General features: G+C 34.9%; 1 protein-coding gene across 7 annotated transcripts in view; it reads right to left on the bottom strand.

The window, feature by feature from the left end:
- LOC110371484 (calpain-A) overlaps positions 1-14,177 on the bottom strand; it is a 49,663-nt gene that overhangs the window by 14,599 nt on the left and 20,887 nt on the right. For 3 of the 7 annotated variants that reach the window (XM_064042425.1, XM_064042426.1, XM_064042428.1), the window contains one exon: positions 460-636. In XM_064042425.1, the coding sequence (XP_063898495.1) occupies positions 460-636 (177 nt within the window). Of the gene's footprint in view, positions 1-459; positions 637-1,626; positions 2,356-13,656; positions 13,924-14,177 lie in introns of those variants that run through there. The other 4 variants (XM_064042423.1, XM_064042422.1, XM_064042427.1 and 1 more) reach the window with 3 other exon arrangements.

The raw sequence follows: 14,177 nt of genomic DNA, 5'->3' as shown, positions 1-14,177 counted from the left end.
ATATTAATTCGAAAAAGTTCACTTATTAAGTTATATGCCAAGGCATCCATTACGTTTTATGGTAAGCCATTCAAAAGTTCTAATGTGACATGAAGTCATAAATGAGTAAAGAAGTAGCAAATTACTGACTATAACAATTATCGAGATATTTTCGTAAAAATGATAAATGACATAAAAATTACTTAGTACACCCTTAAGTACACTGCGTAATTAATTTTATGTTTGCGCATGAATGATTGAACATTGTTTTTCTCAATCTATTTTTTGTATTAGATAAAACATCCGAAGGAAGAAAGAAGAAAGTTAAGAAAGTTAAACTGCTCATCTTTTAAAAACATAGATATCCAAATTGGTCCAGCCGTTCGCAAATGCAAATGCGCGAACGGCGAAGTAACAAAAACACGCACACACACACATTCACAAAAAAACACCTCTATAATATTAATTTGATTGACTTACCCCCGGCCTCAACCAAGTAATAGGTCTATCGAGACTCTCCTTGTAGTAAAGACTGCGGTCTACTGCAGGGAACTCCGGGTCTTCGAACAGCCTGCCTTCAGCGTAGCACCGAGACCTGATGTCTTTGAAGTCCTGGTATGTGGCTGGACCGAAGTTGGATGGACGGGTCTCGCCGAGCTGGGAAGAAAATGGATACCTATGTTAGTATTTTTGCAGGAATTATAACAACAAGTTATAATGTTATTATAGTACTACTAGCTTCCGCCCGTGGCTTCGCTCGCGTCGATTTCGGTTATATCGCGTTTTTAAGAGAACTGTTCAAAAGTCCGGGACAAAAACTATCCTATGTTCTTTCTCAAGGTTAACTCTACCTCCTTACCAAATTTTATTTAAATCAGTTCAGTGGTTTAGACGTTGTCCATCTAGTATTAACAATGGGTATCGAATTGAACAGGTAAATAGGTTGAAGAGGTTACATAGACAGTTTCTCTATGTAATATACACTAGTTGTAATTATACTGGCTTCGAGATGTATGTAGTGATTTGTGTGCGTTGGGATATTTTTCTGTTCATTAATAATATGCGTAAATAGAAAGGTTAAATTGGGAAAATGCAGCACCGAGGTTATTCCGTATACGCGATAAAGTTCAGCTCGTTTTCCGCACAGTTAATGGTTGCGGAAAAATTGTGATCGTGATAAATTGTCAAATATTTTTTTTACTTAACATAGTGGATTTACGTGATCATTTTATTTTCCACTACCGGTCGTTTATTTGGGGGTTAACAGTGCTGACGACAAATTTTCAGAATCAAAGTGAAATGAGGAAATGTGTGGTGTCCTAAGGGGTATAATATACTGATTTAAAGGACACATAAAGTGCTGATGTATTTCATGATAATATAGTCACAACATGTAAATAAACATATAAATGAAATAGTACAGCATATAAATCTATAAGAACAATTCGCCGACTTCCTGGCAAGATTTGATAAATTCTTGCAACGGCGACATAAAGTCTAAACCTAGATGTGACCTATTTGGCAATGTTCCCATTAACAAAGGTTATAGAGAGAAGAAAATCCATACTAAGTACCTACAAATAACGCCAAAATAACGAACACTATTTTTCCGACGAAAGTGCTGTAGAAAAAATAAACTTAACAAACCCAAAACAGTTGTTCACCAGTAGGCATAAACATTTTGCTACCATTGTAACAAGGAGGCATCTTCAATCTATATTCCTTATGATGTTCTACAGTTGAGAGCCTCTTCATTGGAGAACGTTCCTGATTAATCTTAGCACTTGTCAACGTCACTTTAGGGGATCCAATCACTTCTTTAGCAAAAATCATACTTTTGTTAGTAACTGCATTACCATGCTCAACGAATTCAACCTTTTTCGAGCTGATCTCAGGTTCCTCAACTTTATCTCCCTCATCAACAGATTTCACTACTTTGGTCGCCCAAAAAGGTTTGTAAGCACTGTTTCGTCTGACATTAGACTGTTGGTACGCGTAGTCAGACACTTTGGCCTTTTTGAAATCTTCGAGGAATCTTGAGAAGAAACCTTCTTTGCCATTTTGCTCGGTTTTCACTTTCACGGAGCTTTCTTTCTTTTGTCGTACAATTCTTCCTGATTTTGGAGAGACTATAGAAACGGATTTCTTTTTCCAAGCTTCTGCTGCGCAAGAGACTGTAGCATTTGAATAGAAAGTTTTCAAATAACCAACATCTTCTTTCTTTAGCTTCACAAATGTGTCCTCTGTCGCTTCGGATGCCATTTTCAGATAATGCTCATGCGTTGACTTTTCGGAAGTAACTGATCAGCTACGATTTATTTAAATAGATGTAGTTTCGTTAACTAGGTTTCTGTTCTAGTGCAAGGCCAAATGATTAATGTAGAAGGATAATTATACGTGGTTTGCTTTGTTGTTCGATTTTGAACTGAAGAGCAGATAAATATGGAGTTGATAAGATATTTCCATTAGCTATTGTTTTATAGGAAACATTATTGCAAAATGTCATATATGTAGTAATAACAATGAGGTAATCGGTTTATTCAATCTTTTCCCTTTATAAAATAATACAATATTCATTTAATGTTAAAATATTGGAACTAATGGAAAAATAATTAGACAAAAGTTAGAAAAAATAGCATTTAAATTAGTTTCAAATTTTCTAGTTATAAATCCGTGTCTAGAAGTTGAGCGTCCTTGATGGAAATAACTATCGATTTTAGTTACGACTGTGAAGTATCATTTCAGATAGCTAAAAGTTATTTAATTATTCACCAATTTTAATTATGTAAACCATATAACTTCCTCTTGTTTACACAATTCTAAACGAACAACAAAGCTCACCAAAATATTTATTTAAACCTTAAAACTTTTAAACGATCTCAAAATTAAATGTTTTAAATAAAAACACTGCTTCAAACTCACTACACAAAACCACCACTTGACAAACGCAACGAAATTCAACTAAAATAATAATAAAAAGACAATTTCGAAACGAATGTCCCTCGTCCACTTCATAACAGTAATAACTGAAAATATTGACTGCCTACAACTGACTGATAACAGTATGTTAAACGCGACTCGTATAAGGACAAATGTCTATGTGTGAGTGTCGGAAACCCATAGAGAATTATTATGGTATAGAACCTGTGGAGTTTGTGACGTAGAAGAAGCTATGCGATATTTTGAAATATGTCAAAGCTTTATATTTTCTGAACTCTTTTATTCAGCTAATACATTTCCTGTAGCCAAGGTGTGTATTAAATTATCTTAGTAACATTCAATTCGGTTTTTGCAGTCTCGGTAATATTCATTTCAATCTGGTTTTCTCCGATAGAGTTATTTCTTGGTTTAGTATTGCAGTTTTCATCTTTAAGATTATTTTCTATCAAGCTTAACTCATCCTTGGTACACGTGCATTTAATAAAGGTTTTATACAACCTCCAGTGATAATACAATTCTTGTAACATAGCCAGTTGTTCACTTAATCTAGTTTACACCGAGGAAATAAATCTGTAATCTGTTCACAGTTCAGTGGGAAAAAATATTTTGTTACAGTTAATGAGTGATTATTATTGGTCATTAAACCTAAAACGAACCCATTAATTACTTACATTTTCAAAAAGCTAGACTACTATGGTCACGAACATAATTAAAAACACATATTAGCTAATTTACTACCCAGAGCCTATAACCGCGGTTATCATTTCGCGCAATTAACGACAATCGACGGATAATTAGCCCCAATAGCCACTTTAGATTATAAACACTCATTATAATGTTCGATACAAAAACCTAGACTAAAGATATATTCAGCATTACTAATTAGAATATTCGAGGCCCTAACATAGACCCCTGAGGGACACCACGTCATAGCTTAGGTGTGGTGTATGACAGACCCAGTTTTTATCAACCCATCGAATCTACGGTGACATAAAAAGATAATTACAGCGTTGTTAGTAGTAGGGACAAAAGCCTTTTAACCTAATAAGGTTAACAGGTATGGTGAAGAGTATCAATAGCTGAACATTAGTTAACAAGTTCAGTTATCCGATTAGTGTAGTGAGTTGCTGTGTTTGCTTACTTATTAGTAATCAATTTTTACTTAAATCAGGTAAGTAGCTTTATTAACTTTTTGACAATTCAGTTATGCTTTTTTATCATAAGTTACATGGTTTGTTGACATTGCGATTATTTGTCGGTCGACCACATGTTTTATTGATAAGATAACAATACCTTTTCAAGGTCTCTAGTGCAAGGTCGCGCCTGCTTAAGGTACAAGTTCACAACACCAAATCAAACAGTTATTGAAATAATTATTTCAACTTCATCAAACATTTCTAACACGTGGGCGGAATGACTTAGCGTGTAATTTCGTTGTTGAAACTAATTGTATATTTTGCTAATTTGCTTGAAATTGAATTTAGTAAATTAATAAACATACATATGTATATGTATGTACCCAATAGCACCATTATCAATACCTTAAATCAATAGACAGCCGACGTAGATAATACAGTAAGATTTTATGACTGTCTCTAATATCGCGTTTTTTCACCGATAGACAATAGACATAAGCCTGGCCTAAGATGCAATACTGCACCAAAATATTGATTTAACTGTCCCCAGAATCTAATAAAATACCCAAATCCTATACAAACGTATCGGATCGTAATGATGACAAAGAATGATGATTAAATACTACTATACCTACGTATAAAATAATATTAGTAAATGTAAATAAATAACACAACAATTAGTTGTAGTTATTGTTATTATTTCCTCTATGCTATTTCTAGCAATTATGTAACTGTTTATAATATATATGTACTCACTATTGTTTTTTAGAATACCGTAATAATGTAACTCCGATCTCGCGCTATTTGTTATAATGCTTCAAATGATCCATAAATAAATTACACTTTGTTTTACAAGACGGATAATTTATTTAATTCCTTATTTAATTTAAAGGAATAAATTAAGCTTATTAGGAGGTATTTTTCACTTTTCTGGATGTGTATAGCGGTTGTTATTTTCTCCAACAAAAATCAGTTTTGTTTTTCCTTCCGAGATATTTTCCCGTTTTACGACCAATATGTTACGATCATACCAATTTTATTTATGTTTGTGGTAACTTTGTGGTAAAGTTTTACTATTTTGGGTATTTCGTTGTAATTACAGCTAAAAATAAATCTTACATAACATGATGGTTGTGTTCTTGAAAACCTTACTTATTCAGTAACGGCCGGCCATTCCAAATATTTTGTATTGTTTTGACTAGAGACAGGAATTTGATATCACGTGTATGGGGCTTATGTCAAAATTATATCTCTTAAATAAATAAGCCTAAATAATGAGTAGCCGTAAATGCATAGTCCTGAAGAAAGATGATAAAAGACATCATTCGTAATCAATTCATCATCCAACAGTAACGACAAACACAAAAGGTACAGCCGAATTTCAATTTAATTCTAAGTATTTAGATGACATCACCACCACACTCAAATCAGACCATTAAATAATTTCGAGAGATCAATATTGGGGGCGAAAAGGTTTTCTAGACTGGGGTGCTCCCCTATGTCTGGGTAACGTCTAACACTCTCTTGAGATACGAATATTTGGATGCACAACACATTAGTCATCTTGACTGTATGTAGCAGGTGTACGCACAAAGCGACAATCATTTAAATGCTTTTACGTTGACACTAGATATTCAAACATGTTAATCATTAATTTCATCATCTGCCTAGCCTTTTCCCAACTATGTTTAGGTCGGTTTCCAGTCTAATGAGGGTTTTTGAAATTTTTTCTGCCACCGGGTGGCGCCACGTATGCGTCTGGTCCAAACAGCTGTCAAATAGTATGGAATTGTAGGTGCCGAACTTATTGTTTATTGAAATTCTGTTATATTGGAAGTGTTATTGATTTTATTATGGACTACGGTCAGAATAAGGTTTCCGAACTAAAAATTGAGCTAAGAGAGAGGGTGCAAAAGTCACTGGTACTAAGGAAAAGCTTGTTGAAAAATTTTTAACACAATATGATTTAGTTTTTTTTATTTACTCAACCGCAATAGTAAAACAATAATGCAGTGCTTTAATTATAAAATAAAAAAAACACTAAAATCGTTCACTATTCATAGTAAAGATAAGCACTTTGACAGTTATCTGGACCTGACGACTCGGTGCTGCCACCTCGTGGACGCCATTTTACAAAACCCTCATTAGATGCAGCTGAGTGCCAGTGTTTTACAAGGAGTGACTACCTGTCTGATTTCCTCAATTCAGTTACTTGGGCAACCCAGTACCCTTAGGTACGACTGGTTGTCAGACTGACTGCCTTCTGACTACCCGTAAAGATTGCCAAAGCTGTTCAATGACATATTACTCACTATGTAAGTTTTTATTTTAGTGTTAGAGGCTGTGTAATGTGCTGAGATAACAAGACTGCTACTTTACTACAAGATTATTGTCGATAACATTCATTATCGATATTTTGTAGAGCAGTAAAAGCTTTTCATAGTTTTGTGGCAAGCATATCAACATGAAGTTGTGTTACAAGAATCGCCCATTAGTTTAGGATTGTTTCAATTTCTCTGTGAGACCATATTGATTGTTTGTAATGTCAATGGCCGGTGGCAGTGATTCAATTCTTTTTGAAGAGGTCAATGTACACACATGTGATTCAGAAGAATCGAATTAAAAAGATGATGAAAACAAACGAAATATTGCCCATTTCTCAGTCATAAGCCCAAAAAGAGTTAATTAACTAAAAGTTCCATACACAAAAACTTTCCCAAATTCACTTACGTATGATTTCTCAGTGTAAGCACTTTTAGATAGTAATAGGTACTGGTTCAATTAATGTTTATATTCCACGTCTAAGGCGAATCTAACCTCTGATGTATTTATTGGTAGCTTGCCAAGATGCAAACCTAGTTACTAGCATACAAGTACGAGAATCGTCATACAACTTCTCAGTAGTCGTTGAAATATGACGAAATATATGTTTTTTATGCATCGTTGTTTGTAAATGCGGACAGTTTTTAAGATTCTTATGAGTAATTATTTAATTCGTGCTTCATTTACAAACTGTCTTTTTCATTTGTGAAATTGCTGATGTTTTGTTTCAAATTTTTCTTTGTTTTGTCATTTAGTTTTGTCTTCATGAGACAACTCATCATGTTTTGTTGATGCAAACAAAAACAACTCTATTCTAATAGTAAAATTAGCTACTATTAATACTGTTGCAATAGTATTGAAAGTACATAATATGTTCCTTCGTATCGAATCAAGTTCAGGAACGCAAACATCCACAATTTCTAATTTTAAAAGAAATAAAGAGTGCATTCAGTGCGTAAAAGTAGTGATAATTTTGGATCATGTAGGTAAATACCGTCCAACGTACTCGTGGCAAATGTGACTGATATAAATGGACAGATTTCAGGTCATGTTACAAATGATTGATGTATGTACAGACAGACACTCTAATGACGCTAACTATTGATATAGTATAGATTGGTGATGCGTTTGTGTATTGGTGTAATGGCAACATAAACAATAGATAAAGGAATATTAGATTTTATAATCGGGACTTATAGAGCAGATAGCTAATTTATTGTTTAACGACGATAAAATAGAGTTTGATGGAACTAGATAGGTTAAATCTAAACATAACAAACACAGCGAACATTAAGATTAACACAGAAAGAAAGACGTGAATTGTTATACAAATAAATTAGAACAAACGATAAACTAACAACAAACGGTAACGATTATATTGTCCAGAGTATTATAGTGTGTGTTTCGGATGGCACGTTAAACTGTAGGTCCCGGCTGTCATTGAACATCCTTGGCAGTCGTTACGGGTAGTCAAAAGCCAGTAAGTCTGACACCAGTCTAACCAAGGGGTATTGGGTTGCCCGGGTAACTGGGTTGAGGAGGTCAGGCAGGGCAGTCGCTCCTTGTAAAGCACTGGTACTCAGCTACATCCGGTTAGACTGGAAGCCGACCCCAACATAGTTTGGGAAAAAGGCTCGGAGGATGAGTATTATAGTGATAACGAAAACACAGACAAACAGGTCAAAATCCTAGAATCAACAGTTGCGGTCGATCCTTTACGTAGAATCCACGATGCATTGAATTAGAAGCGTTTAATTCAGTTCTTAGAAACCATATCATGTAGGTACGTATTGATTAAAATGTTAACAATAATATTCTTCTGTATGTTGTAAAGAAGATTTTGAGCATGAACGTGGATGAATGCAGTAAGAGGAACGAAGAAACGACGGGTGGATTTTGTTAGACGGCTAGAAAGTATTCGTAAGATGACGGTCGCTGGGCTCCTGGATTGTTCGAAAGAGTTACCACAGCCCTGGTACATAAAGGGCTTACGAAGGAACACGATGGGTTTTGGTCTGTAAGAGTCTGACACTCTCTCATGCTGCACCCACAGCGGAAGAGGTTATTTGATGATTTCGCTCGCTGATCTCATTATCTTAATCACTAAACTATCTGAATGGGAGGATATGGAAGAAGAAGCGATATTGTGCAGACTCCGTATGAAATTAGAGGTTATAAGAGATCAGGGTAAATAAGTTCATTATTACCGTACTAAAGAATAATGTATGATGATGTGTGAGTTCGCTCAGTTTTTATTGCCGATGGTACAATTGATTGTGATTTTCTCAAGGTCGGATGCTTAGAGATATTATTTATTCAATTTTCTGTGTGTTGTGTGTACCTAACTGTTAGTGGAACATGGTCCATTAATTTCTCGAATGATTTTGCATTGAGCAGGTTTTCTTATATGCCGTTTTCAATTTCGAAGCTATCTAAGTTAAGATTGCGATTTCCATATATATTACGATCTGATTGATATTCACTGCACTTCTATTTCCCGGAAGGATGATTACCTATTTTATTATCATGCTAAAGTCAACACACTCCAGTATTACGAGTAAGTACAGTGATAACGTTTATATTTTATCTTTCAAGTTCATTGTCAGATACTTACTAGACCTTATCTTGCTAACAAACAATAACTCTATTTTTAGTACGTTTTAATACCTAAAAATATTCATTCATATGCAAGAATATCGATTTGATATATTTGTGTATATGAATCAGAGCTTGTATCTAAAGCATATCATTTTACCTTTTTATTTGTCTTCTCGTAAGATTCTCGAATCTTTTTAATGTCCAAATAGATAAATCGCTTTACAAATAAATGATTAAGTATATAATATTTATTGGAACTATTATTCCACTAACGTTAATACAATCACCCGTTTCCCGGGTTGAGGAGGTCAGATAGGCAGTCGCTCCTTGTAAAACACTGGTATTCAGCTGCATCCGGTTAGACTGGAAGCTAACCCCAAGATACGCTCGAGAGGATGATGAAAATGAAAAAAATAAAATCTATATCCGAAGATGATGATAACGTTAATACAATCACGCTATTGATCGGCAAAATAGCTATTTTATAAATGGAGTCATCTTCACAAACAAACAAATTACCGTTAAGAGATAAGTAAGATGCTGCACGTGGATATTCAGATTGGCATTTAGTCAATATTGGTCTATATCCGTCCTATGAATATTATAAAATACCGGATCAACAAACTGTAATTTGTATACGTCTCTTTTGACATGGTCGTCTAGTAAATAGGAACGTTCTTCTTTGAGTACGAAATCGACAATATCTTGACTGTATTTAAGCTTAGCTTTAATTTCATTTGAAGTAGTTTTGTCTTTGATCTTTCTCTTCATCATTCAACAAATTATTTTTGTACACTCCATTTTGAAGACCCTATTCGCAGCAATTACCATTTATGTGATGAGAGTCAAATTAGTTCAGCTTTGCTGCCAAAAATCAATTTCATTTTTGAACGCTTTGAAGAGAATTTGTCAGATGAGCTAATTAGAAAATGAGTACCTACTGTAAATGCATATGTAGATATTTTTAAAACTATACAAGGTTGAAACGCTAACGCAACAGAACCGTGTCAAGATGCAGTAGATAAAGCAGATATAGCCGCTTCAATGATAAGCCGGCGCTCTAAATTAGACAATTGCTACAGTGGAAGGTCATGAGTCATGAGAATTAAATAGTTGACTCCACTGACAGCTGACACACAAGACCACTCTAGGACGCGAATTGTTTAAGGGAACCTATTTAGAAGGTACTTGCGAAGGGATCTTTCGACCTCTAAGATTAATGTTTCTTTTAAACCTCCCGTTTCTAAAGGTTTGACCACTGTAGGGCAGTTTGATTTTATCATAAAAAGGGAATTTGGTGTAGTCTTTGGGGTAAACCAAATTAAGGAATCGAGGAGGATCGAAATTATTTCCTGAATCGACTTTACGAGTTAACAGAAATGAGAATGAATAATCTTCTTCTAAATCTGGATAGTATTAGTTAAAACACTTCCACGTAACAGTTACTTTAGTTTCTAGGTACCACATCCTGTCAGCGTCGAAATAAATTTCTCATACTATTTTTGGCATCGGCGCCCCCACTTGACTCCGGCGATCGTTACGCACCCACAGTCAATAAGCGACCAGTGTTCGTTAACTCTATTGTAGTTCCCACTTCCGTTTGTTTCTTTGTTTTTCGGTGTTTTTGGTCTAATTCTAGATCCTGTTTGATGTTAGGTACTGTCTAGCATTGAAGAACAATGTCTTGTAATGCTAATGACTCCTGTAATATTTTCTTCTTTTAACTTGAGTTTGTTGCTTTGCTTGCGTGATCAACATGAGTCAAAGATACCATTGTAAATTTATTAAGAGGTCACAATGGTCATATCTGTTGAAAAACTTCAGATCTGATTCTAGGGATGATTTTATGATAATAAATTTAGTTCTATATGAATAACGGTGTACGCAATGAGTGAGTCAAAGAATAAAGAACAGTTTTGGACTTAATAATCAGGTACACGCATTTACTGATCTACATAATAATTCCTGTAATTAAAATGTAGGCAGGTAGGTAGGCATGTACCGTTTATGCTGATAATAACAGACAGACAGACAGACTGAGTCAGATTCTTATGTTGATTCATATTAATCTGAGTTTGCACAAAAATTATTGTATGAGTACAGCACATAAATTAAGTATGATCCATGGATGATATCATAATTATTTGTTTAATTAGAGTAGCGTTTATCTTCGGCATTCACTTTGCTCATACGACTAAGCGTTTAAGAAGGAAAATTAGACCAGATGCGACTCTTGCTTTTGGGGACTTCAAGAATTAAATATGTGACAATTTATTGAGGAAAAAGTTTTCCAGTATTAATAGAAGTCTAAACGGTTTTCCCAAATCACTTCTGCTTGCATTCGAACAAGCTTATCATGCGATAAACAGCTCTGGCATCCAGTGGACAAACATTCATTTAAATTTTGTTGGCACACAACTATTTGGCGTGACGTGACTAAGAAAACAATTACATGCTGCTATCAGGTCATTAACGTTGTCGTAAAAAATCTTTTACAAACCGAAATTACTGCGTATTCCAGAAGACACATTTTTTAAGTCTTTGAGACTTGATAAAGTGCATGTTAATGCAAATACAGGTAGTTGTAAACAATTAAGCTCTGTATCTGCTACAACATTCTATTTTCCATTTAGAGAAAACTGTTTCTGCCGTCTAGCTAGAGTAACGCAATGACCCTATGTCTCACGATAGAGAAAGTCATAGAAAACCACTTTCCATAAGCCTTCTTAGCGAAAATGCAATGCACATAAAAAATTTGGTCTAAATAAGCGTGTTTCCGACACGAATGCGATATACCTAACATACGCTTAAAACGTGCCATCAAATAGGGATTCACATTTGTAAGTAAATACGTTATGTTAAAGTTTCGCTATTTATTTCTAAACAATCAACTGCATAAAGAGCTTCCACAGAAGTTTCCACGGCATTCTAATGACTGTTATCTAACACATTACTTACAGCACAGTATTAATTAACTACAATTATATAAGGTCTTCTGGGACACATAGTTAGCATAACATAACTCTAGTGTTATTTACTTGGTAATATGATCGTAAATAATAGTTGACACATGTGCTGTTTACATAAGTTCACGCTACGATAGTTCAAGCATGAGAGAGAGACTGGAGTTCTGCTCAATGAAGCAAGACCTAGCTTCGGAGTAATTGGAGCTTAGCAAGCTATACTTATTACTTAAATCCCAGTATTGTAGGTACGGCTAGATCAATATGGGCTATTTTAGTAAAATTATTTCAGCTAACCACTGGTGGAAAAGATTCAGGTAACTGAAGGTTTTGAATAACCATCGACTTTGGGGCTTTGAAACTTTGATCCTAGCATAGTGCCAATGGGCTGCGGGATTGTTTGGAACAGGTACCGTAGCCCTGGTGCACAAATGGCTCTAGAAGGAACAAGTGGGTTTTACTCAAGCGATAGAATACAATATTGTGTATTTAAATTCTACTTCTTGTAAACACATGGACTGGCAGTCGTAACTCATAACAAGCAGCATATTACTACAATGTCATTGACACGAATTAGCGCCGGAACCAAAACAAGTTATACTATGTTTTGAAACATGATTCATATAGAAACCACATTTAGTTAGTACCTACAGATAAAAATCAAAATTTACGTAAGGTGAATAGAACCTGGCTGTGAGCTGCTAGATTATTCTAGAGTTCTGCAGTCTTTGAACACTAAGGGTACCAATAACCAGTGCCCGATAAGACCAATTGCCGCCAATGGGTCTAATCGGCAACTTGAGAGCTGCTTTGTACAATCCAGAGTGGATTCCAAATAGGTAGTAGATGGATTGGTTTGGTCAACACCTCACACTTCAGTTCCCCCCGAAGTGGGAGTGGTCATTCGATAATTTGACCACCGAAATAAATAAGTAGCGAAGGTCGAATAGAACCTAATAGCATTCGCGTATGTACCTATAGGTAGTAAATCAAAATCAAGTGGGCGTCGTAATGTTGGCATTTTGTGTCGAATGTCTGCTAAAAATTATGGGCCAACTGGCTTGATTGTTTGAGAAAACCCATACCTTATAAGAACGAATTTAAATACCTCTTGTCTAGCTTGCCTTATTAACCAGTTCTGTAGGTTATAGTATCAAAAGTTTTAAAACTAACTTCAAGTTTATTTTTACACCATTTGAGGAAAATTTCGTAAGGAAACTTGTATGTCAAATTAAAATCGTTTTGGGGAATTGTGGTCATCGTACATTCTATATGTATCAAAACCGTAATAGGACTTACAAATGCCCTCCAAAAATATTGATTTTTACTTTGGATTAGTGCCTATATTATACAATGCTTGAACTGAAGTCAATAAACTGCGTGGGAGGGTGGCAGGTCTTTTTTGTTCAATCCCACACTAAATATTGTGAGTAACAACGGAGAGTACATGCACCTTATGAGTAATGAATTTCTTATTGTATTATAGCCTTATTGAGATCAAGACAGCTTTTATAATAAAATTAACTGTCTATCAATCATTAATAAATATTACTTAATTTGCATTATTTATAAATTCAATCCTGACTTAATTTTTACTAATAGTGTTGCAATGTCTATTCCATGCTTTTTGTCTGGGACATAAAAATTTTGTTTATGGTATTAACTGAATGATAAAACATTATTCTAAGACATATTTAAAGACTAATCAGAACACCTACCACTTTATAATTCTTGATGCTCGGCAAGAACCTCTTTTCTTCCACCTGTTTCTTCTGAAAGACCTCATTAATGATGTTGCCTATGGCTTGGGCGCCATATTGCATGAGTGCCTGGCCTCCTTGGTTGAGTAGCTGCTTTCCCGCGCCTTGCAGCATGGCGCCAAAGTCCACGCCGCCATTTTGACCCATGGTGAGGTCACACTCACTCACAAACTACTCTCTAATAAGTTTTGTTTTAGTCACTTTGCTAGGACATTTTGGGGTTGGCTGTGTGGAGAGACAGATGGAAATTATTTTACTGTGCTGTGTTTGTTTTTGTAGTCAGTTTTATACATCTAAATATGAGAAAGTTGGAATTAGACTTTTTTGTGCCATTTGACTGTTAACTGACCGTATCAGATTTACAGATATTATATTTCTGAAGGCCATTATTAAATTCAGCCAGTGAGAAGAATGGGTCTCATAAAAAATATGGAAATAACTAATACATAAGATTGTACATTACACTACCATTCAACAGA

The sequence above is a fragment of the Helicoverpa armigera genome, chromosome 28, assembly GCF_030705265.1.
Source record: "Helicoverpa armigera isolate CAAS_96S chromosome 28, ASM3070526v1, whole genome shotgun sequence".
NCBI classification, from domain to species: domain Eukaryota; kingdom Metazoa; phylum Arthropoda; class Insecta; order Lepidoptera; family Noctuidae; genus Helicoverpa; species Helicoverpa armigera.
The sequence above is the reverse complement of the archived record's forward strand: the minus strand, read 5'-3'. Positions and strand labels throughout refer to the sequence as shown.